Source organism: Cheilinus undulatus, linkage group 17 (assembly GCF_018320785.1).
Source record: "Cheilinus undulatus linkage group 17, ASM1832078v1, whole genome shotgun sequence".
NCBI lineage: Eukaryota > Metazoa > Chordata > Actinopteri > Labriformes > Labridae > Cheilinus > Cheilinus undulatus.
In genome coordinates this window covers 12,765,033-12,792,171 of record NC_054881.1, presented here as the reverse complement: position 1 = coordinate 12,792,171, position 27,139 = coordinate 12,765,033, and the positions used below count along the sequence as shown (strand labels likewise).

Sequence of the window (27,139 nt, the reverse complement as noted above, 5' to 3'; positions counted from 1 at the left end):
GGCATATTTTGATGGTTCACTTGATCACAGTGAGTGAGGCCATTAATCACCAGTGAGGGGTGTCAGCGGCTACTCTGGGTTATTAACCTTTTCTTACTGGTGAAAATGCAAGTCTAAAGGCCCACTTTAGTGAGTCCACATTACTGTTTACCCTCATATCCAAGTGTTTGTTAACTGATTCACTCTGGTACAGAAGTGAGAAGCAAAATACTTTGTTTGTATTAAAAACTCCAAATCCAAAAAGGTTGGTACATTGAGCAAAATGTTGATAATAATAGAATACAGTGATTTGAACATCTTTTACACCCACATCCACCTGAATGCAGCACAAAGACAAGTTATTTAATGATCAAACTGATGAACTCTTGTCTTTTGGAAATACCCACATACTCTATGAATTTGACGCCTGCTGCTTGTTCCAAAAAAGTATGGACAGGAGCATATTTACCACTGTGCCACATCTTTTTTCTTCTAACATCACTGGAAGCATCTGGAGACCGAAAAATGTCATTCTTGAATTCAGGTCATTGCAAATAAATAGGCTTGATTGGTATGGAAAACATCATCAGTTTCATTGTCAAAGCTTTGTACAAATTTAAGGTAATATTAATAATGATTTACGGTTAAAAATTTTAGAAATATCCTAACATTAATGCATGAGTACCAAACTTTTCCCACTGAGGGCCACAGACAGAAATATATAAGGACGTTGGGGCAACTTTAATATCTACAAGAGGAGGTATGTGGCATTGATTAAGTCAGAATAAAGGAGGAGCTGGGGTGGAGGAGGGTTGCAAGAGCAGCTTTAGGGAGAGCGGCAGAGTGTGGCAAGGCAAGACAAGTTGAAAGTACGGTTAATGCTCCGTTTAACGGCTAATGTGCTGAAACTATGAAGTACAGTACAGTCAAGCACAAGCTTCATGTTCAAATGTGGCCCATATTTCATTTTATTTCTAGTGTTTGCTTCAGGCCACTCAAAAATCCCAATCTAATCCCGTAGTCCTCCAGCATGGATGTTTACGTGCCTGGGGGTGAAGAGGTGAGAGGGTCAGACACGGCCAGCAGTGATGAGCGAGGAGACAGATCCAGGTCTGCTTAATTTCTTTTTTCTTTTTAAAAAGCTGGTGAATGTTAGTTAAGATAAAACCAAAATTGTGGGTACATACTGCAGTGATGAACTGTCTTTACACCGAAGCACAACGAGTCTTAAGTACCACCTTTGGGCAAAACACATCTTTGCTAATGTCAGCAAATACACTAACAACAACAATACGGGATCAAGCCACGGTCATACCACTCTCTTTAGCTGCTTCAGGGCAGCTTTCTTCTTCAGCTGCTCAGATAAATGCTGAAAAGTGCTCCAAAACTTTGAACAAGTCCTGTTTGTTAGCAATATTAATCCACTGTGGAAATCTGCGGTGGAATTGAAAAAATGAAGTAAATTAACAAACTTTACGAGCTGAAGATGCAAAATATGACGCGTTCAGGTAACCTCAGTAAATTAGACGACTGTCTTCTACGTCATGATGTGTTCAAATGTCACATAAAAAATGGAAAATTTAGTTTTTGATAAGAAACTCAGATAAACATAGTTGTGAATATGTGTTTATATTTGAGGGATATACAACAGATGTGACAGACTGAATCATAGCTTTATACTCAAGCAATACTCAGCTAAGACCACCTGGTGTTTAAATATTTGCCTTATTTAAATCAGGTAACAGCACTAATCTATCTATCTATCTATCTATCTATCTATCTATCTATCTATCTATTTATCTCTATCTATCTATCTATCTATCTATCTATCTATCTATCTATCTATCTATCTCTGTATCTATAAGGGGAGGGGTGCAGGGGTGTGTGAGGAGGAGTGAGGGGGCAAGATCAGCTGGTTTAGTGATCCTAATAAGAAAGATAGCTAATAAAGTGGGATTTATGTTATGATGAAAATAGTTAACCCACAGTGATTATCTTTTTTTTAATGATAGACATGAAAAATAAGATCTTTATTATTGCTACAAGGAATATGATCATTAAAAGTAATGGTCATTTTAAAAAAAAAAATTCGAATTAAAGTTGCTGAAAGACACAGGTCTGTGGTGGTTCTTGCTATGTTAGCCGTGACGATGACTCAATTAAAACTAAGAACTGCATCTTTTATGCAACTAACTCAGGCTAAATCGCAGATAGCACAGACTTTGCATGTATTATCACTGTAATGATGGTGGGTGTGGCTGTGTGGGGCAGTGTTGGGGGGCCTCATATCAGAGTCTGCTTAGGGCCTCCCTTTGTCCAGGGGCGGCCCTGCTCCTTTGTCCAATAAGAGGCTAAAACAAATGTTGTATGCTTGTGCTTAACAGTTAACAGTCCAACTGTTAAAGCCAAACTTTAAAGGAGGAAAGATGGCCTTGCCCACTCAGGGAAGCTGTCAGAACAAGTAAAATAAATCCCTCCAGTCAACCCGGTCTGATATTTGGGACCCCTAGGGGCGGGACCAGAGATCTCACATTACAGATCTTCCGTTTGGAACCAGTGTGGGTAGGCCTTTTCTGTGAGGTGTTTATTAGACAGCTTTATTTTAATAAGGGGTGCAGCTTTTTCTATATACAAGGGGAGTGGGGTCTCAATCTTCTGTCTCCTTTGTTTGGCTTTAAATGGCAGAATAGACAGGTATAATGCTGAAAACATAAGAATCGTGGGTATTAAGTTAATCTTTATAGTTAAGGTTGACATCTTCATACCTGTTTGTGCTTTTGAAATGGCTGCATTCTCATTGTTCTTTTTTAGGTGTGTTGTAAACAAGATATTTTTTTAACCCTGAGGTCAAAAGAGTTAACACCGCGTCAAGTGGAAATTAAAACAAGAGCATAAAGTCAGGAAGAAGCACTTTATTCTATTCCAACCAGGTCTAACCCTCTTAAACCCCTACACCCTCAGCCCCGAGGTGCAGGGCCATGAAATGTGCATGCACCGGTTCAGTCACCAAGGATGGATGTTCCAAACAAGTCCCACAAAAGGCTGTATTTTAAATATTGATTCCTTAACCGCAATTTATCTTCTCGAGTAAAGCAGAGAGAAGCCAGGAAAAAAAGGAGCTGTGGTCAAGGTTGGCCTTGACTGTGTTTATCTCAGACAAGCACTGGCCCTCTTGGTTTGATTTGCATAATCATGAAGAGGAAATTTAAATTAATTCTTAATAAGAGTGTTGTGATTCAGTAGCTTTAGGGGGAAAAGTTCAAACAGAAGTCCAGGAAGGAAATAGTATTCCACAGAAGACACTAAATAACAAGTTCTGTGGATCTATCTTGGGGCCAAATAAGAGTAATGCTTTAATGGTTCTGTGTGAGTACTGTGTAAGAAAATAAAATAAAATCCAACCCTTTTTTTAGGCAGTGTGCAGTTAATCACTTAGTCCCTGACACAGCAGGAGCTTCAGACATTAAATACTACAGGGAAATAATTAATCTAATGCTAATGGTCTGGCTTGCTTTTTTTGGTCATAAAGGGTCAACACTATTAATTTCAGGTGGTTTTATAACTGCTAAAAAACTCCTCACACAAGCTTTACGCTGAGGTACACTGAAATTTCTACATTCTGTTTAACTCAATAAATGAAATAAAATAAAACAGAGTTTACCAGCTTGAAAACAGAACATACTTTCAAGAGTTGATTTTCTTGTACAATGATAATGCAACCTATAAAACTGGAATTTAAAAATGAGTTCATTTAAAAGGTTTTCAATCAAAACAAGGGTTATTTCTAGAGATGTAGAATCTCATTTCACCACTATGAGTCTTCTGGCTTCCATTTGTTAAGTGCTGACAACAATAAACAGCCTTAGAGATCTTCATATGGCAGCGGCTCGCCCATCATAGCGCTGTGAAGTGCACCTTTTAATTCAGCCTCTGTTACATGAACATGAGTACAAACTTATACCTTGATCTGTTAAATACTATGGTTCTTACCCACATAATACACAGGTCAAACAGGATATTTAAGGTACAGTTTCCATAAAAGAGAGGGAGAGAGATGAGTCAGTCACTCATTTCAATGACTTGGAATGATGCAAAAAAAAAAAAAAAAAAAAAAAAAAAAAACCAAAAATTGAACCATTTCCTTGAAGAAAATGTACGAAGGCTTCAGAGTTGATGTACATTAGCAAACAAACATGATAGGGACAATATGAGATTTTCCTTTTCTAGCCTGCCAAAAATATTGGACAATAACGTCCAGTTCAAGGCCCGTTTTATTCATCCAAAATTTTCACATGTAAAACTAAAAAGAAAAGAAAAATAATCTAATATTGTGGTCATTATATTTGTAGCACTGACGCTGGAACTTTTAACCATCATTTTTTGACACAAGTTTGATTTTTTTGCTTTTTTTCCGCAACATCATCGGACAGTGTGCAAGGTTGAAGTGTGAACATTTATTTATTTATTTAAAGGTTTATTCTGGGCATTTTTGTGCCTTTATTTGATAGAGGAGGACAGTGGATAGAGTTGGAAACAGGGATGAGAGCGGGGGAGAGACAGGCTGGATTTGAACCTGGGCCGTCGGCGTACATGGGGCATTCACCACTCGGCCACCTGCACCCCAGAAGTGTGAACATTTTGATTGGATTATGGACCTGAAAAATGTTGCAAAAATTAGACGGTTCTACTTTGGTAATAAAAGAAGTAACAGCCTTTATTGCAGATGTAAATGCCAAACAGAAAAGAAAATCTTGCTAGGAAATCAGTAAGCACTAAATACTGGCTTTACCTAACCTGAAACACATCCATCTGGTAAACCTCTAATAGAAAGCATTTGGGAAAGGGCAGAGCCCTTGAAAAAAAAATGTGGAGGGTGATTGGATGAACGTTCTGTCTGTTACATCTTTACAGGCCAATCAGAGCAACAAAACATGTGACATAGCCGCTACCGATCTGCGCCCTATGGAAGGAGTAAACTCAATAGAGAACTACATGACACAAACCATGGCAACTGTAGACATGGCAGTACATGACTTTTGTCGTTTTTGAAAAGAAAACAACTTGATGCTGTTGTTTGTTCTTCTTTTAACGAAGAATTGTCGTCATGTTCTGATAAAACTGGCGCTTTAGCAGCATCCACGGTAATCCCCTCTACCATAATAGCACCGGCCTCTTGTTGCTGCTTGCATACGTCATGACTCCACCATGCCAGAAAGTACTGCCCCTCCTTGCTGACTGGTCCTATCACTTTCTAACCTGGCCCAAACGGTTCAGACAGGAGCTGTGCAAGATGGACTCGCCAGTGAGAAACACGGAAACAGGCGTATCCATCTGCTTTGCAAGGATAGGCTTTACCAGGACTAAGTACAAATGCAGCTACATTCCCAGAGGTGAAAAGCATTTTTCAGGCCATGATGGAGGCACGTTTCACTGAAGCATAGCTATTATGTAACAGCTTTAAACAGTGGGTGCATTTTGTCTGCTAGTTTAGTGATCTAAGACTTTTAAACTAATAAAACACATTGTTTGTTGGTTAACTTGATCTATTTTGAGCCACTTTGTTCTGAACCACTCTGTCGACTCCCCTTGGTGCCTCATGGCAGAGCTTTGCTTTTACATGCTATTACTGACTGGTCAAGCCTGTTCAATAACGACCGGCTTGGGAGTGTCATTGGAGGGCAGTGTGCCCAGTGCATTCTGGTTGTTAAACCCTTTTAACAGCAGGTAATGACACATCCTTTTCCCTGTAATTTCTCCGACCCTGTGGCACTGATTTCAATTTTTATTTTTAGCTTCGCACTGCAGAGAAAGTGTGTTTTTTTCACAAGTCTATGTTCCCACTATCAAATTTCCTCTTTAGCGGCCTCTTATCTTGTCATGTAGACTCATTTTCACCAGTTTCAGTCAAGCAGTTGATTGGCAGGGGTTAAACAAGGCTACATCCCTTTTAAACGCCACCGCCTCGGTGCATTTCACAGCCTCCCGCATCAACATGTCTATCATGACTGACTGCCTGCATCGCTGTCTGCATAAACTCTTTGGGAAAGTGCATAAGCTAGAAACACCATAGGGTCCCCGGGGACTCGGTTCCACGAAAATGCTTTGGATAATGAGTCGTCTGCATTATTCATGACTATCTGACGGATCCCCAAATGTTACAGGAACTAATCACCAACCAAACACGGACTGTTAACTTATTATTCCAACTGAAGTGGGCTTTTAATCATTTAAACAATGTGTACTTCCTCCTTCATGTTTTCTTGTATTTCCTGGAGAAACTGATTAATCTCCAGGCCGTCCGGCTCCCATTAGCAGACATGAAGGATGGCTTTGTTTCACTCTGTTACAACATGTAATATGTCATGTTGCAGTGACACGCCACGTATGATATTTCACTTGAATCTCCCTGCACCTGATAAAATATTCAGTTTCTAAATGGGGCTGGCAGAGCATTTTAAGAGACTTCAGGAAGTGACAGCAGGAGACATATTTGCCACCTTCATGTCGGCACGTCCGTTCGCTGATGAATAGCTAAATGTTCCCCAAATGAGGCTCCTCTCCTGCAAAATAAACAAAAGCTACGTTTCTTGCTCTCTGCTTAAGTGCTCAATTTGCACCTGCAGATGCGCCGTAACCCTCCAAGGTCTCCTCATCACGCAATAATGGCGCCACTTGAGTGATCTTCAAGAAAAGGAAAAGGTACAAAGCAGTAATTGCTCTCAATAATTGCCTCCCTCCTACCTGAATAAGGAGACAGTCATTTTAGCGATTATAGTCATAACTACTTTCAATGTGGTCACATGAAGCCGTCGCATGCTTGTTCTTCAACATGTCCTTTTTTCTAAGCGCATCACATCCCTCTAAGTCACACACCTTGGCTAATTAATCCCGTTTACATCAATGTAAGCAGATGTGTACTATTGCCTTGGGAGCTCTGAGCTCCTGAGGCATTTTCATAAAGCCTGTGAAAAGTCTGGATGATTGCAGCGGAGCTGATTGAAATTGCAACAATTTATATGATAAACAAAAAACTCAGTGCTCAGTGATTACTGCAATTTATCCTTTGTGGATTACAAATGAGCTTATTGAATTTTTGTTGTTAAAAACACCTGAGGGTGTTTGGTGCAGAAAATGAGAAAAATAAGACAGAAGTTTAAAAAAAAAGGCATCTGCTGGAGAGACAAGGTGAAATTTATTGGCAACAAAATATGTTTTATTCATTCATACATGCTGAGCATGGTGGTTGGGAATCTTACTATAGGGCACTGTCCAGCCTCCAGAAGATCATTAAATTCAGAAAAGGAAGAAAAGGTGTTGTGGTTTTAAGAGTGTCTTTTGGCTGTCTGCAACTGATAAATCTACACCAAAAACAATTAACATTGAAACAGTTTTAGAATGACTGAAAATTTGATCTGTTTTTACAGACATTTACTTGTCAGCCATTATTACTAGATATAAAAAAAAAAATGGATAAGAACAGCAGAAATGTTGTAAAAAGGGCAAATAACAGTGAAAGGGGGGTAAGTGAGAGGCAAAAATGGCTGATAAGTATCAAAATGGGTTGTGGAGTGGCACAGAAGGACAAAAATGGCAGGAAAAGTGGGGAAAACAGGTTAAAATGTGGTCAAAATTAAAAACAAGGACAAAAGGGGCAAAAAGTTTCAAAAATGGGCTAAAAGTGGCCAAATGGGTTGTAGAGTAGCACAAAGGGACAAAAAATGGCAGGAAAAGTAGGGAAAATGTGGCTAATTTGGTAAAAGATGACAAAATGGGCAAAAAAGTTTAAAAAATGGGTTAAAAGTGGAAATAGTGGCGTAAATAGGATAAAACATGCAGGAAAGGTGATTTAAAAGGGGTTAAAAATGGCAAAAAGTGGGTTAAAGTGGTACAAAGGGGCAGAAAGTATCAACAATGGGTTAAAAGTGGCAAAAATATAACAAAAATAGCCTGGCAAAGTAGTGAAAACGGGTTAAAGAGTTGCAAAAAGGGGCAATATTTGACTGGGACATTGTAAAATGGGGTTAAATTGTGGCAAAAATTGTTCCTAAGGGTCAAAATGGGATGTGGAGTGGCACAAAGGGACAAAAATTGGCAGGAAAACGGATGAAAAGAGGTTAAAATGTGGCAAAAATGGTAAAAGAGGAACAAAGGGGCAAAAGTATCAAAAATTGGTTAAAAGTGGCAAATATAACAGAAATAGCCTGACAAAGTAGTGAAAAGGGGTTAAAGAGTGGCACGCAGGGGCAATAATTGGCAGAAAAGTTGCAAAAAGGGGTTAAAGAGTGGCAAAATGGTTTGAAAGTGGCAAAATGATCAAAAAGTAAAGTCGTACTTTATTAATCCCTGAAGGGAAATATAGAGTTTACACTCTATTGTTTTTACATGCTACACAAACATAGACAGAGTGATGGCCTTGCTGCTCTCGTTGAGCTGTTGGGGGTTCAGTGCTTGCTCAAGGGCACGTCGACAGTGCTCAGGGAGTGACCTGGCACCTCGCAACTTAAAAATGGGTTAAGAGTGGCAAAAATGTTGCAGAAATGGCTGAATGAAGGAGTGAAGTAGTGAAAAGTGTCAAAAATAAGTTAATACTGGTGCTAAATCACAATTGTGGAGTGCCCATTCTCTGGGATTTTCAGGGGCCAAGCCAATTCTGTGGGCGACTTGTCTCCTTGTGGTCTGCTGCATCACTGATAACAGGAATACTTATCACTGGTAATGCCTAAAATTTCCTGCATTTTCAAAAGAATTACCAACACCAATACAATAATATGTTAATCAGACCAAAATATTTATTAGTTTTTTGTTTATTTGAAAGTCCGGTCCCCAGAGTCTCTGTCAAGACTGAATCTGGCCCTTGTGCAAATGTACTTGATGACCCCTGCTATAGGGATGTTCATGTTTATTCATAGCTTTAAGTTATGCGAACAGCACTGAGGCCTGCAGGGCAAAAAGAGCTTAGGACAACAGTAGCTACCATTGACCACAATTTAAATTCTCAATCCATTTAGAGTTGCACAAACAGTGAGATTTTGTCACATTGGACCTTTATGCAACACCTGGGACACTATTCAAATCCCCAAAATCAGAGAAATACCAGCCAGAACTTTGCCGTGGATATGTCTGAAGTAAGTGTTGATTTTTCTGTGCTGATATTGATACCGATAATTTGCTGTAATACCAGATATCGTACTCAAGTAAAAGTGCAGTTACTCTGGTTGTAATTTACTTGAGTCAAAGTAAAAGTACTGCTCTATAAATCTACTCAAGTAAAGGTAAAAAGCATCTTAAAATGTACTCAAAGTCTTGAGTAGATACTTTTGATACCCAAGGGGCTTTCAGGCTGAAATATGACCTGTCCTTAATGTGATATAGGAACAAGAAACTAGGGCTGCAAGGAGCACCGAAGGGCCCTCGCACCCCGGCACCTATAAAGAAGGTTTTATTGTAGGTCTGGTGATGATCCATCAAGAATCATAAGCCTAAGATAAAAGGTTGGCAAGAGCATAATGTTTAAATATGTTTAAAGAACAAAATCAAAATTCAGAGGAGGAAATGATCAATTACCAGAAGGGGTTGCTGTGACATAGAGATCGAATTGATGCATAAATGTATTCAGAGCCGAAGTGTCAACAACCCTATTAAGTTTGGTGATGATTAAAATAAGCCCTGTGGAGTTATATTGAATCAAAATAGTTTGCACACTTAAAAAATATAGAAAAAAAGGTTTTCCAACTTTGGGCTAGTTCACAGCCTCGGCCTACAGTGAAAACTCAAAGTTTGCACAACTTTAGATTTCCATCTTGTCAACAATAGGCACAAAAAACTTGGAGATAATCTGATGAAATCTGTAGGTGGAGAACCTTCAGATGTGACAACAGTGATGCTGCCAAAAACAGCCAAAATATGACCTTTAACTGTTTGCAGTGCATTTCCTGTACATATTACAGGATGTTCCAGGTGACTTTTTATTTTGTCTAGATCTGATACATACAGTATGTGAACCGATTTCCATGCATGTTGCTCTTACCCAGTCCCCTATGTCACACTTGTTACACTTGTGCAATGGAATTACACAGTTCCACCAAAACACAAAAATGTCCCCTTGGGAACAATTTCTGGAAGGGTTTTCCGACTTTTTAGGCATGTCAAAGCCTCCCAAACAAGCCGCAAAGTGTTGGAAAATAATACCTAAGAATGCCCACAGATGCAATGGGGTCCTCGCTCCAAGGTCAGTGCTCGGGCCCTAAATATGGACCTCCAACCCAGTTGTTTTTTATAAAGTTTGACCTAACCTAAAGTATAATGCAACAGATGTTTTGGGAAGAAATAAGGAATCATTCTCTCACTATGTGCTACTGACCATCACGTGTTTTGAAAGCCAAATTAGTGGTTGTTTTCATGTTGTTGGCAGAAATATAATTAGGTACAATACCTCACTCAAAATATACTTAAGTAAAAGTAAAAGAAGTGATTTAAACATCCCTAATGTGAAGTCATTGGTGTGGACTTAATCTTTAAGAACCTTGGAAAGTAAGCCAGGTTCCAGGCTTGCTGTAGAAACTTTCTGTGAAAGCTATGAAGGCACAGATATCGTCATTAGAACGGCACAGCAGAGGGCTTTTAGAGGATAGATAAGTAAGTGGCTGTGATTTACATTTGAAAGCAAGGTCACAATAGTTTTGGATTTTTCATTAGTTTTTGTTTATTTCATTTTCACTTTCTGTGTTCAATTTCAGTTTACTTTTTATTCGTTTTTACTGCAAGTTTGTTGGTTTAGTTTTGTTTCAATTTTGCAAAAATGCTTCGTATTAGTTGAGTTTTTTTAATTGTAGTTCTTTGCATACATGTCAAGGCTGAGTGAACATCATACAATTTTGAAAACATATTTAAAAAGGCTATCTTTCACTTATGTTTTCATTTATTTAAAGATGATGTTTGCATGCAACTCCAGATATAAAACTAACACTGTGTGAAGTCTTACCCAATCAGATCAGACCATTTTACAACCCTAGACTTGGGTTTAGGTGCCAGACAGTCAGATCTTTTCTCTATTTTTATTTCATTTTATTTCAGTTTGTTTTGTAAGCACACTATACGGTTCTAGTTAGTTTCGTTTTTCGGTAAAGCTTAGCTTTTATTTAGTTTCAGTTTACTAAAATAATTTTCGAATTTTAGTTTCAGTTATGTAGTTAGTTTTAGTTAATTATAATGAGCTTGATTTAAAAGTTTTTTAACTTTGAAAAACACGTGTCTTTTCCTGTCTTACACAACAACGCCGGTCTCAGAGGATTAATCAGATGGTTTTATTGATTGCGTGGAGTTCTGACTTAAGTATGTTCACTGTAAGACCACAAAACGTATGATTATTTAATAAATCATGTGGAAAATAATGACAAAATTTCATCTACATACAGTATCACTCATAGGGGAAAAACAGGTTTGCTGCTCTTGATCCTATTGTAAGTGTCCACTCTCGTACAGGGGGACTCTTATGATGTCAGAGCGTGTGAACAGTTCACTTTCTGTTCTTGAGATGATAAAGTTTGCCTCTCGTGCAGAGGCTGGTGAACTGCACAGGTTCTTACTAGTGTCCTCTTATAATCAAGGTTTAGTGAGATGCTAATGCAGTAATGGCGTAATTCTCCTATAAATAAATGTGAAATCTAAGCAACAATGTCTGCTGATGACTTATAAACAAATGTTAAAAGTTATATTTTTCAATCCTGCCATTTCACAGTCCTATTTGTTTTTCTATCATTGAGAAGCACAATATTTTTATGCAACAAAGGCTGACAATTTGCTTTTCAAATGTAATGTCACTTCCCAGACTGCTGTCAGTTGGATTGCATAGTTGGGTGATTGTTTTAATCTGCAGCTGATGCTCTGACATATTTTGTGATTTCCAGCTGCACTGGTGCATGCCAGCGCCTACTGGCTGGTTAAGATGACAAAAACACATCTGATGTTGCCAGTATTTCGTTATTGCACAGCGGGGTTGCCAAATCCCTCACCTCTTTGACACTACTTTGCATGTTGGATTTGTGCTTCAGATCCTTATTTTTGCACAGCCCTGAGTTAAGTTTGTGTAACGCTATTTTCCTGTCACTTTAGTCGTCTAAATCTGAGAGCTGAGAGAGGATTTAATGACCTGATTAAATGCTTAATGGGCTTTGAGTCTTTTATTTAATCTGAGCAAAAAAGGCAAAGCACTTTTTCAAAGTTTGTAACACTTTTACAGTGATAACGCTCATCTTTAACCTGTTAAAAAACTTCATTTGAGGCTGTTTTAACAAAAATAATAAAGTGGCAATACTTTTTACTATTCAAAGACTAACAAGGGAATGTCATATATAATGAACTTTAATGTTAAATGGAGAAAAGGGGCATCAGCATTGACTTGTATCACGGAAAGTGCTCCCAATTGAAGTAAGGTCATGAATTATTTGGATTTCTACACTCCATGACAACAAGGAACTTTTTTAAGTGTTCTTGTGTTGCTAAAGCTGTAGAGACAGACTCCAGGAATACAAAAATGCAGAACTCACCAAACTCAGTCAGACGCTTCAAGAAATATGGGTACATATGAGCCACACAGCAGAGAAACTATCACACATGGTTCCTCTTTCAGCACAGGTTGTCATGTTAACAGCTGACTCAGACTGACCTGACCTCCCCAGGATCTTCAGTCACCAGCACGTCCGTCTTACAGCTAGCGATGGGGTTGATTGACAGCTCCACCGGTGGCACCACAAAGCTCTTGCTGACGGGCAGCCACAACCCTTGGCCCAGACTGTAGAATGATCTGTGTTGGCACAAGAGAAAATGTCAATCAAACAACTTTCACATAATAATTCATTAGCAACACACAATAATAACGGCCAATATGTCCATACATATGTATGCAGAGATAATGTTGCAGTGACAACAGCTGCTTTAAAGGAGTCAGCAGATGGAATGAGAAGGATGGACAGCACTGTTTACCCCTTTTTGTTTACAGTGCTGGTGAACGGGTGATGATGAATATTGATGGTAATGCATGGATGGATGATCTTCCACAGGTTCATTACAGACAAGACAAGGAAGGTGTAAATCAATAGGACAGTAGGACTCTCAGTCTAAACTACAACTATTTATAGATACATAAACATGCAAAACTTACGGGGGCCCTGAAGGCCAACAGGATTAATATTTCAAAAGTGCAAAATACATTTCACAAAACACAAAAATATTTCACAAAACACAAATACATTTCACAAAACACAAAAATATATCACAAAACACAAATACATTTCACAAAACACAAAAATATATCACAAAACACTGCATTGTATTACATTGCAATTCAATGCATTGTAACAGGGTGCAATACAACATGATGCATTGTGACACTACATTTTGTCACAATGCATTGCAACACTATGCACTGCAACACAATGCATTGCAACCCGATACAATGTGACATTAGCATTTTCATACAATGCATTGTGGTACAATTCATTGTGATGCGATGCATGATGACACGCTGCATTATGACACACTGCATGTGACACGATACTTTGTGACATGATGAGTTGTGACAAGACACTTTGTGACACAATGTGTTGTGACATGATAAGTTGTGAAACGATGCGTTGTGGCACTGTTCCTTGTGATACGATGCAATGTGACACGATACTTTGTGACACGATGAGTTGTGACAAGATACTTTGTGACACGAAGCGTGACACGATACTTTGTGACACGATGTATTGTGACACTATACTTTGTGACACAATGAAATGTGACATGATGCGTTGTGACATGATGCGTTGTGGCATGATGCGTTGTGACTTGATGCATTGTGACACAATGCACTGTGACACGATGCATTGTCACACCGTTTTTTTGTGACACGATGCGCTGACAGGATGCGTTGTGACACGATGCGCTGACAGGATGCGTTGTGACACGATGCACTGACAGGATGCGTTGCGACACGATGCGCTGACAGGATGTGTTGTGACACGATGCGTTGACACGATGCATTGTGACACCGTTCAAGATTGTTTAAGTAGTGATTGTTGTGATGCAGTGTGATGCAATGCATGCGATATACTAGCATGATGCTACACTTGATGTGATGTATTTAGTGTCCTTGAGATGCATTGCACCTTGGGAAGTGTTATGTTGTGGTTTGTGATATAACATTATGTGCTGTGATGCCATGTGGTGCGGTGCCCTGCCATGCTATACAATGCAATATGATGAAATGATACCATACCATATAAAACTATACAATAACCCTATTCAATAAATAAAACATATGATGCATGACAGAGATATAATATTCAAATCCATACAATTTAAAAGAATATGATTTGTGATGATACAATTATATGCAATAACCAGATATGAAACAAAGCAATGCTATGTAATGAGACTTAATTCTAGACAAAAAGGAAGATTACTTTATAAAGCAATATAATCTGATGCAATACAATACCATATGTGACAAGGTAAGTTAAACTATACAAAACAACAACAAGATGACATGATGCAATGTAGCATGACATTACAATGCAATACGAAACAATTGGATGTACTGTATGTAACAACACATTTTGATATAATACCATACACTCAGTTGCTGTGCATATTCAGCTGCAGTGCACTATGAACATCCAGACAAGGCAGAGCGGATGGGATACTGAGAGTCTAGGGCACAATCCAATGAGAATCTGCTTTGGTCTTCTTCAAGAGTATTTATTATGATTCTACAAGTGTTGTGAAATTCAAGTTTAAAAATCAATATACACAGACAGTTTGTTCCAGAAATTTACAACTCAGAAAAACTGTTTCCAATAAAGTAATCCACATAGAATCAGATTTGACAGAAAAATTCATGAACAGCTACAAATCCATATTTTCGCAATAAAGATGGAAATGACACAATAACACAGTTTGGAGTGAATATGCCAGCTTGTCAATCCTTTATGGCACCTAATTACCCTGCTGTTTGCAGGTGGCATGGCTATGGCACAGCAGAGCTAGACCTGGTCTGGCTTATGTAATTACTAATTTGAAAAACCGTGTTCCCATCTCTTTAAATTTAATGTTTTTCAGCACAGTGGCTTAGCATGTGTCTGCTCATAACTTTCATTCAGTGTAGTGTAAAATTAATTCTGTTTTCTCTGGAATGAATATTAGCATCCTCAGGGGGACAGCCTGCAGGTGGGCTAGACCTTTCGGTATGGAATACAAAACAACACCTGGTAACGGCTGGCAAAGAACACAGCACAGGCTCTGCTTTTCATGTAAAAAAAGGAGGGCAACAACACCACTTACTTCTAGAAACCATGAAAGTGAGCTTGAAAGGCTTTGCTTGTCAAAAATCTTGGCTTTGAATTTAATCAAACCCTCTCTTTTAAGTCCTTAAGATGATATATCTCATATCACTATTTCCTCATTTTATGTTTATTCACTGTTGAGGGCCGCTGACATCCAAATTGTCAGAAATGCCTGTTTATGTACAACGCCTTATTAGTGGAACAGTCTGTTTCTGGGCTGCCAAGCCAAAGCATTAAAAACCTTCAGCTTGTACAATTCCTGCTGCCAGAATAATAATTAGAATCGGAGAATCTGAATACATTACACTCATTCTGACCTCTCCTCTATATTAATATATCATTAAGATTCAAAATATCACTTAATCCATTACACTTCAGTCCAGACATTTATTGTGCAATCTCCATGTCTTTGAATCCCAAAATAATTTTAAACTCACTGATTCTGGCATCAAGTATATGATAAGGAGGATGCTATATGATTTAACACGACATAAACAGGATAGGGGTTATCAACTACATCATATTGCCAAAAGTATTTACTCACCCATCCAAATAATTGAAATCAGGTGTTCCAATCACTTCCATGGCCACAGGTGTATAAAATCAAGCACTTAAGCATGCAGACTGTTTCTACAAACATTTGTGAAAGAATGGGTATTCCAGCGTGGTACTGTGACAGGATGCCACCTGTGCAACAAGTCCAGTCGTGAAATTTCCTTGCTCCTAAATATTCCACAGCCAGCTGTCAGTGGTATTATAACAAAGTGGAAGTGATTGGGAATGACAGCAACTCAGCCACGAAGTGGTAGGCCACGTAAAATGATGGAGTGGGGTCAGCGGATGCTGAGGCGCATAGTGCACAGAGGTCGCCAACATTCTGCAGAGTCGATCCGGCAATCTGATGGATGAGTCTGGCGGTTGCCAGGGGCACGGTACATGTCTGACTGCATTGTGCCAAGTGTAAAGTTTGGTGGAGGGGGGATTATTGTGTGGAGTTGTTTTTCAGGAGCTGGGCGTGGCCGCTTAGTTCCAGTGAGAGGAACTCTGAATGCTTCAGCATACCAAGAGATTTTGGACAATTCCATGCTCCCAACTTTGTGGGAACAGTTTGGGGATGGCCCCTTCCTGTTCCAACATGACTGTACATCAGTGCACAAAGCAAGGTCCATAAAGACATGGATGAGAGAGTTTGGTGTGGATGAACTTGACTGGCCTGCACAGAGTCCTGACCTCAACCTGACAGAACACCTTTGGAATGAATTACAGTGGAGACTGAGAGCCAGGCCTTCTCGTCCAACATCAGTGTGACCTCACAAATGTGCTTCTGGAATAATGGTCAAAAATCCCCATAAACACACTCCTAAACCTTGTGGAAAGCCTTTCCAGAAGAGTTGAAGCTGTTATAGGTGCAAAGGGTGGACTGACGTCATATTGACATATTTTAGCTACATACTGTACTCCTAGGACTGCCATATTGTCCATCACTAGATTTGATGCTAATCCACCTGATTGGTGAAAATCAAAAAAAGGAAACAAGCTTTGTGTTTTAATCCTCAGGCAGGAAAACTGCTCTTTCCAAGAGCCTGAATTGAAACGTTTGCAGTGAAAACTGCATATTTAATCAGACCTGGACTGATGAGTATTTGTTTATAATAGATCATTTTTACTTAAAATTAGCTGGAAGGGGTAAAAAAATGGATCCAACATTGTGTCATCCACGATGAAACTGTTGCAATCTTGATCTTTGTTAAGTTGATTTGATAGCTGCTGGGATTTAAAGACTAAAGATACTCTAAACACCGCAACACCTTTTCTAAATGTAATCATATTTATACTGGATGGGGAGCTTTGGGGGGGCTGATATAGCCCTAGGCCACCAGTTGATGATCACTGGGATAGGATAGGACTAGGTAGGATTAAAGACAGACCAAAGAGGTAAGATAGGATGCAATGTAATTGAAAACAACACAATATGATGCTATGCAACACAACATGATATGAGGCAGAACTGGTTCCATATAGGGATCTCCATCTGGTGTGAATTCCTGTTTTCCTTTTTAGGCCTGACTCATCTGAAGAGAAATGCAGTCTATCCTATCTTTTCCTCACACAGCCCTGATATATAAAGCTTCCTGCAGAAACCTAGTGAGCTTTTTCCACTTGGTTACTGCCTCTTTACTCACTTTGTTATCTGTGTGAGCGTGCACATCGCTGAAAGTATTTGTCATTTCATCTTTCTTCCTCTGTAGACTCTGGACAGATACAGCGCTTGGATCAGAGCGTAGTTTCGGTACAGGCTGTAGTGCTTAAAGTTGCAGCGAACAACTGAACGATTGAATGTGTTTTTGTGCACGGTTAAAAGATTGAGGATGGTACCTCATTTCTTTAAGTGGACACAGGCTGAGAAGCTATCTCTGCAAGGTCAGTGTGAAGAGGAGCGAGATTACTGTGACAAAGAAGTCTTCACTCTTACAAACCGGAGGGGAAGCGAGCATGAAATCAAGACCGGGCTCACAAAATCAGACTCTGTCCTTCGGCTCACTTAAGTAACATATTCACATTCAGAATGAGGAAATAACCACAGCAGCTTGACAAGTGTTTCAACAGAAAATGCACAAATATGACTTTGGCTGTCAATTTATATATATATATATATATATATATATATATATATATATATATATATATAAACCTTGTAAAAACATGAAGTCATGATATTATAATGGAGTTAAGAGATGTGTAGTTAAAATATTCATATATTTTTCTCTTTCCCATCCTCTTCTTCATCAATAATCTTCAAACTTCACATAAATATGGACTCTAACTACAGTATGTCCTGGTTAGATTTTGGAGGTCATTGGTCAGACTTCAAGGTCATGAGGTGCCATATACTCCCCTTGCTTGTAAATGCAATATCTCAAGATTGCTGTGAGCAGTTTACTCCAACTTTTCCACAAGAATCCACTATGACCCAAGGATGAACTGATTGGATTTTATCGGCCAAAGTTTGGTATCTCAGGAGGCAAGCTTGTACCAATGTTGGGAGTTAAAAAGTCATCTGCTAGAGCAGTGGTTTTCAACTTTTTTTTTTTGCCCAAGGCACACCTAAGACAGAGCCAAAATGTCAAGGCAAACCAAAACCATATCCACACAAAATAGCCTCTTACATGTCACAATAAATCCAGTGCTGCCATATAACTGAGATCAGCTTATCTCACTCAAACCCTCATCATCTGACATCGAGCTGATTAATTCTACTGGCACATCGCACTCATGCTGCCATATTCAAACTGCTCTTGTCTGGCTAAGTTTTCCTCACTGAGCATTGGTCCTTTTTAGAAGGACTCACTGGTTGAACTGGCCAGGAGGTTAGACTATATGGTTTAACAGATGGGTACAGTTTCTCTGCAGAATTGAGTGAGTTTTTGGTCAAAATAGGCCATAAGACGATGTTGGCTCCAACGCACGACTATCAAAAATTTTAAAGCATTTTTTATACCCAGAAAGCCTCTGTGTTTTTCTCACTATTTTGCAATGCAAGAGCACATTACTGGTATCCAAAGCCAGCATTGCAAAATAGTGACAAGCAACAAAGAGAAGAAAAAATGCATGGTGTATTTTACAGTATTCTGAAATCTATGGGCCTTCAGTGAAACAGTGCAATTGTACTGTAGTAAAGCATCTTAAAAATGTAAATCATTTTTCCTCAAAAATGTAAATAATTTTTCTTAAAAACAGAATCGAAATGAGTTAAGTATGGTTAAAATTGGGAAAAACTGACAGAAACAGTGGTGAAATGGGAAGTAGCAGAAATGGGGTGAAAGTGGAAAAAACTGAATACAAATGGCAAAAAAATGGGCTAAAGGTTCAAAAAAGGGGATAACAGTGGCAATATTTGCTTAAAGGTGCAAGAAATGGCTGGAAAAAGTGGTGAAATGGGTTAAACTGGCAAAAATGGGCATAAACATTACAGAAATTTGGTTGAAATGGGCAAATATGGGCCAAGAAAGTGCTAAAAAGGGGATTAATGGTGGCAATAATAAGTCAACAAGGGGCAACAGTAGGTTGAAAGTGGAGAGGATTGGTTTAGAAGTGGCAAAAGCAGGCAGAAAAGTGGTGGAAGGGGTTTAAATGTGACAACAATTGGTTTAAAGAGGCAAAAATATGTTAAATTGGCTAAAATTGGTGGGATAAAGTGATGAAAAAAAGATTAAGATGTGAAAAAAGAGAGGAAAATAGGCAGAAATGGGTGCAAATTGTGCAATAAAATAATGAAAAATGGTTTAAAAAGTGGCACAAATAAATACTTTCAGCATTAGAACCAAAAAATGGCTTGACCCACCTTTAAGTTCCGAAATAAGGTAACTGTTAGCCAGGATGGTACTGATCCAACACACATACATTGACACTATTAATAAAACCCAACTGGGGGGGGGGGGGGGGGTCCCCACTTTGAGAACCACTGGTTTAGAAGGCAAGAAGTAGGGTTTTGAATCTGATCTCCACGGCATTCACAAAGCATGGTATAAACCATTCAGAATGCTCTTTATTCATGAAGCCTCTGTCTTAAAGTGACAGTAATGCACTCGGTCAGGCTAATCTGATCTCCTAAAAGAGATTAAATAATAAATATTAATTCCTACGAGGATCAGAGTAGAATATGAAATACACATCTGAACAAACTCCACAGAGTTTGTGGTTTTACCAAACTTTAAAAAATAAAAAACAGCCATGCGACAAAGAATGGTTCCTAAGAGCCTTCCACTTCCTCAGAAATGTCAGACACAATGACCCCATCAAGATTGAGAAGTGGAACTAAAATGGCAGTAAAAGCATCTGAACTGAGACTCCCCCGCGGGCTATTTCTCTACCCAAGTGCCCATGGGTAACACTTGAACCCCGCATGAGGTGTACCTGTGTGTCCATTCAGCTGTGACGATCTACCTGCAGCTCATCAAACACACGCATTAACACGCACACACCAGCGAAGAACAGCACAATGATTTCAGCGAGCGTCCACAGAGTCACAGATGGCCGGCAGAAGCTGCGTGCACTCAGGAGAGGCAGCGGAAGCGGAGGACTCACCTGAAGATCCTCTCTGGGGCTTGCTCTCCTGTAACTAGGTCATAGCCTTTCTCCAGGTTAGCGTATGGCCAAGGACTAGAGGTAAGAAACGAAAAAACAAAGACAGAGACAGAAAATTACTAACATTGATTGGTAACACTTCATAATAACAACAAACTAATAAGTGGGACTTTAGTGACTTTAAACTAGACTCAAGATTCATGTCATTCAAAACAAAATTATACACAATTATAAATGCTTATTGGTGCTTTAGTATAAAGGTGTAGGATCCTCCAGAGGCTTGCAGTCGGGCATAAACCTACTATTCAGCCACCCCTAACCAATGCTCACAAGCAGAAACGGTTGCAGTGGGCCCAGAAATCCATGAAGACTAATTTTCAAACACTCTTGTTTACTGATGAGCCCTGTGCAACCCTGGATGGTCTAGATGGAGGAGTAGTGGATGGTTGGTGGATGGCCAGCATGTCCCAACAAGGCTGGGACGTCAGCAAGGAGGGGGCCGAATCATGTTTTGGGCCGGAATCATGGGGAGAGAGCTGGTAGGCCCCTTTAGGGTCCCTGAAGATGTGAAAATGATCTCGGCAAAGTAAATAGAGTTTCTTACTAACCAGTTTCTTCCATGGTACAAAAAGAAGAACCGTGTCTCTATGACAATGCACCATCTCATGCTGCAAATAATACTTATGTGTCATTGGCTGGTATGGGCATAAAAGGAGAGAAACTCATGGTGTGGCCCTCATCCTCCCCTGACCTTAAAGAAGCATTAAGGTTACTCCTAAGCCCAAAACACACCAGTGCCATGTCTCATGACACCCGAAAGAGCCGGCAGCAGCGCATCAATGGTTAAATTTCCAACCAGCCACTGTGATGGGGGTGTAGCACACCAATTTAAACAATCTTTCATTTTTTATTATACTCCTGCACTATTTAAGAAATCCCCCCAAAATGCCAAACAAGGAAAGCTCTCACATCCCTTATTCTAACACCGATGTTTGGGTACAGATACGACTCCTCCCTGTCAGCTGTTACTCTGACTAAAACACTGAATGGAAATCTGATCGGAGGCTGGCCTGCCTCCAGCAGAAAACATGTGGAGGAGAATAACAATGTGGGACCTTTTAAATGAACCAATGATTGAGAGAGCAAGCTAATTGTCAAATCAGGTCAGAGTCGAACAGAGGGCTCATTTGACTCGCTTTTATGCCAATTTTCGACCAATTTGTGCTGTCTTTTTCTGGTGTTTTTCTGCCTTTCTTTTTTCAACTCTTCTTTTGTCTGGTGATCCTTGATGGCTGGGATTAATACTCACTATAACATCCCTCTTACAGTGCCAATAAAAAGTGTTCACCCTCATGGATATTTTACCCTTTTATTGATTTCAGTAATCAATTATGGTCAAAATAACTGGGCTTTCCTTAAAAAAAGAAAATCTCTTTAATGTAAAAGTGAAAACAGCTGTCTACAAAGTAATGTCCATCAGTTAAACAATGTGGAGGGTAACTAAGTGATTGCATAGATTTCAATCAGGCTTACACACCTGGACACTGCAATTTTACTCCATTCTTCTTTGCAAAACTTCTCAAAACAGCCCTTTTCAAGTCAAAGCACACATATTCTCTATTGGATTAAGGTCTGGGCTATGACTCGGCCAGGACGTTCACCTTGTTGTCTTCAAACCATTTCTGTGTAGCTTTCACTGTTTCATGGGTCATTGTCTCACTGGAAGTTAAATCTTCTCCCAAGCCGCACTGCTAATGCTGACCTAGATTGTCCTTCATACATTTTACTGCATTCATTCCACCCTCCACCTTTTCAAGCCCTCTAGGGTTAGCTGCTGAGAAGCATCCCCACAGCAGGATGCTGCCACCACCATGCGTCACAGTGGAGATGGTGTGTTTGCAGTGATGTGTGGAAGAACTTTCCTACACATGCCTTCTGGTGAACTCTAGTCCAGATTTAATCAGAGTTTTCTTCAACAGTGGCTTTCTCTTTGCCACTCTCTCATAAAGCTTTCACTATGAGAACCAGGGCAACAGTTAATGTATGCAGAGTCTCTCCGGTCTCAGGTGCTGAAGTTTTTAACTCCTTCAGAGTAGTCATAGGTGTCTTGGTGTCCTCCTCCTAGGGATGCCCAGTGCCTTGAATTTTTTTTTTTTTTGTATCCATCCCCTGACTTAAACTTTTCCATAACCTTTTCTCCAAGTTGCTTGGTGTGTTCTTTTGTCTTTGTGGTGTAATGGTAGCCATGAATATTGCTTAATCAGAGACTGGACCTTTCAGACATAGGTATCTTTATACTGCAACCACTTGAGAGAGATTCCCTGCACTCATATTTTTATTTCAATGATATTACTTCGTAGAAATCTGTTTTCACTTCGACATTGAAGATGTTTTTTGTCCTTTTTTGTCCAAAAATAACCCAGAACAAATTATATTGACTGTGATTGATTTATAAAACCACTAAAAAGGTAAAACCTCCAAGGGGGTGGTAATTTTACTGGTACTGTATTTCTGAGGGTGTGTTAAAGTCGACTTCCTCAGGTAAATTTGCATGTCTTAGCCCATTAAGTACAAATTGGTTGTATTAAACACCAATTTTTGAAAGCTTACACGAGGTTGTGAGATGGATTCTGTGCCTCGGTTTCCCTTTATTTAATAATTTTTACAGTCTTAAAATAAACTAAGAGAAACTGCCACAGACAGCTAATCCATCAAAGCTCATATTTCACCTTTACTTTATTCAAAGTTAATATCCTGCACTGATACAGTTGGGAGTACAGGGACTATAAGGTCATTTAAGAACAAGACACTTGTCATATTGAGCAGACAGGACTCACCCTTCGTTTCGACCCCAGTCGCTCCGGACGCAGAGGTGTTTATGGACGGGATCGGGGGAATAGCCCTCATGACAGCTGCATTCTCCTGCGACACAGAACAACAAGAAAAGAGGCACAGAGTCAGTTATTTATTTATCCTCTGTTGCTGTATGAATTAGCATTTAAGAGACTCTGGTCTGCTCATTCTTTAAAGAGCAGACTGTGATAAGCAGTTGCCATGATACCTAATTTTACAGCAAATTCCTTCTAGCAAGCAAAAATTGAGCACATTTACAAGGACACCAGCACCATTAGGTAGGCTATTTCCTGGAATATTTTAAGAAACTTAGCAGCAATCACTTCCTCAAAATGTTAACCATCAAAGTATCAGGATGAAGTTGCATAATTCGCCAAAATACCTGGCCCTTTTAGATAAGACCTTTGCATGTGTTTTTGCATATTAAATGCTTAAAAGTGAGCTTAAAGGCCACCAGTCCTCAATGAGAAAACAGTGATGTGTATATTTTCCATTCTGCACACACTTCGACTCCCTGAAATCGATGAAGTTGAGCCACAAAATTCCACAAAAATGTGCCTCGATTTTTGTTTACTCCCAGTGTCACTAAAAGTATTTATCATTCTGTCTCAGGTATTGTTGTCCTTGAGAGTTGTGTGTTTGTGTACAAGATCTCCTCTCAGTTCTCCACAGCCGGCTGGACAGCTCCCACTGCAGAGCGAGCAGAGACATTCAGACGGCACAGCGGCGTTGTTTTTGCACAGGAGGTTGGCGCAGTCGTGCAGCTCGAGTCAGTTTTTACATTTCTGGCTACTGAGGCTGCTGTGCAGTGGTATAACATGTTTGTCAGTGTCTGAAAATGTCATAATGCAATGTTTTTTTTTTTTTCTTTCTTATTGTTAACCATGCCTAGCAGAGAGTAAAATGTACAGGGAGGTTTTTCTTCTTTGGAAAGGGAGCTTTTATCCACTGCAGCAACAAAGAGACTAAGAAAATGCATGGTGGATTTTACAGTTTACTGAAGTCTATGGGCCTTTAATGAAACAGCAGAAAGCCTCTGTCCAAAGGGAAAATAATGCAATTATTTTGCATTATAAAGAGTAGAACCATTACCTTTTCTATTTTGGTTGCAGCCCAACCAATGTTTTTAAAATGCACAAAAGAAAGCTTTAAAGGTCACATATTATGCAAAACACCTTTTTCAGGCTTTTCTAGCAAAGATATGTGACCCTGGCCTGTCCACATTCCCCCCTAGAATCAGAAAAATCTATTCCCTTCCCGCCTCTCTTTCTCCATCTTTCAGAAAATGTGTGCTGAAACAAGCTGTTCTCAGATTTTCCCCTCATGATGTCATGTGAGGAGTTAGCACCGCCCCCCACATTCGGTTGGCCCTCCCTATTCGGAAGAAGTTCCGCTCTTCACATCCATTTCCTGATAGTTGTGTAGTCAGGGGCGGAGTCAGACAGCTCAGTAACATTTAAAGCCACATTCCTCTTTAAACAAAGTAAAGCAGGGGTCATCAACTCCATCTGCACAAGGGCCAGATTTTTCTTCACAGATACAGTAGGGGCCGGACATTGAAATTAACTACAGTAAAAATCAATATTTTGGTCTTATTTACATATTATTGTACAAATATTATGCCCTTACACTTAACTTTTACCCTTTTGAGATCAGCCCCTGTCACCTATACTGCAGCCAGCCATAAGGGGAAATTTAAATGTTTAACTATATATTTCTAGACCCCTCATGATGTACATTACAAAGTTTATTACTAATATGATATGTCACGATTGGCCAAAAACACAAACTGATCTCCAGTGTAGATTCTCACAAAGGGAAACTGCACCCTCAAAGAGACTAGCGTAGAAAATTGATGTGAAAAACCACAGCTTTAATCAAGATAAGACTGTGAAGTATACAGTTACCATGCCAACTAAAGTCCTCCTCTATCAATGAAGGCATAAAAAGCTCAAAAACATGCCACAACAGGTCAGATTTGTCAGGATGTTGTGGGAAATTTCTACATGGTGTTTTTATTTTGTAATTTAATTATCAGTTAACCAGCAGCAAAATTACCCCTTGTTGAGACTTGAAGAGTTACATACAAGGTCATTGCCTGTTGTGCCAACTCATAACAGTAAAAACACCACTATTTTCTTTTTAACCCTTTATGGTGCAAGGAGCCATATGTGGTCACTTCTGTCGACTTCATTCGTGCCAAAGCCCTCAACTCTGTACGATTGAACCAGAAAGATTTTTCTCAGGTAATTAGTAGAGATCAGTCAATGTCAATGACATCACACCATCCAACCAATCAGTAGTGGTCCCGAGTGTCTCAAACTTCCTGTTTCCTCCAGAACTCACAAAATGCAATTTGGTCCCACAACAACAGCCTTAGCATCATAACTAACCATGATAGGATGATGAACTCACACATTATAAAGATGGATAGCAGTGCTAAATGTCATGATAGGTTTCATTAGTGCAGGATTTCTAGACATTACTGACATTTTAAAGGAAAAAATAGAGTACATCCTTTAAGTGGTGTGAAATGTCATCTTTATCGAGGCAAATGACCAACTCATCTAGCAATCATACCAAGGGTTTGCTCTTGACCGATAACTCATAATGTAAGATAATAGTACTCTATAGCAGTGGTTCCCAACCTTTTTTCCATGTAGGCTCCCATCACATATCTAAGAAGAGCTGTGCCCTTCACAATAGCCCAAACCCCAAGTGTTATTAGCAAAATACCTTTGTAATAACCATTTATATGGGTTTTATCATGGTTCTAGGTAGTTTGAATGAACCTACTTTTAACAACAGACAGGCCATAGTGCCCCACCCTGAAATCTCTGGTGACCCCAGACCCTAGGTTGGGAACCCGGGCTCTATAGTGTAGTTACATGTCTCTACTGGTTTGTAAAAAAAACAAAAAAACAAAAAACAAAAAACAAAAAAAAAACAAAAAAACAGTGATCCCATGGTAAATTTGACTCATTTAAAGACATTTTTAAAGTATAAATAGTACAATAGGTGTTATTTATGGTGAGTTTTATAACCTTGTAACAGTTTTATTAGACTTCTGTGGTTTATACCAATTTTTATTTTTATTCTGAGCATTGTTTCTGCTTAAATAAATTAAAAAACCTAATATTTAGGACATGTCTTAAGTTGTCTGGTGGAATTATAAAGAAAAATGAGTTGTATAAATACTGAAATATGTTTGATTTGAGTCAGTTTTACAACAGTAGTACAGTTTCAATAAACTGAAATGGCAAAAAAAGTTCTTAATTTTATTTTAAGCCTCAGCGCTGCTAAAATTAGCACAGTAATTTAATATTTTTGATCATCATGGATTTCCTTTTGGAATTAAAAGATGAACTGGTGATACCACCATAACGAGGGCATTTCTTTCCTCCAAAGAGGTCAGAATCTACCTCATCATGTCTTGTAAAAACATTTTTTATTCAAATAACGTTTTCATTTGTAATGTTTATTTTCCAGTAGCAATATCTAAATGTGCATACAAGTGTATGCATGGATTTTTTTTTTTTTTTTTTTCCATAAATGGATAATGCAGCATATGTGGCCACTTCATTGATCTTGATTTTCACAATAATAATTACAAAAATACTTATAAGTGATAAAAGTAACAGATTTATAGAATGTAAATGGATCAGATAATGTTCCAGGGCTCAAATTTTGAATTCCAAAGTATTTCAATGAGTGCCCTATAAAGGGTTAGACCACACTTGAATCACTTTAAAGTGTCCTCAATCAGACTCTTCATACCATAAAATCTGCAGGACTTTCTCTTCTGCCCTTAATCAGTAATCATTTACAAAGCTGCATACAAGGACCAAATGCAGTATTCAAAGGCCCTGCGTATGCATCAGATATTTATATAAAGT

The 27,139-nt window shown here is 39.0% G+C and overlaps 1 protein-coding gene across 1 annotated transcript in view; it reads right to left on the bottom strand.

The window, feature by feature from the left end:
* Positions 1-27,139, bottom strand: part of LOC121524927 (astrotactin-2-like) — a 615,575-nt gene that overhangs the window by 246,495 nt on the left and 341,941 nt on the right. Inside the window, exons 8-10 of the mRNA XM_041810517.1 lie at positions 23,228-23,312; positions 20,391-20,465; positions 12,644-12,781 (exon numbers count right to left, since the gene is read on the bottom strand). Of these exons, the coding sequence (XP_041666451.1) occupies positions 12,644-12,781; positions 20,391-20,465; positions 23,228-23,312 (298 nt within the window). The remainder of the gene's footprint in view (positions 1-12,643; positions 12,782-20,390; positions 20,466-23,227; positions 23,313-27,139) is intronic.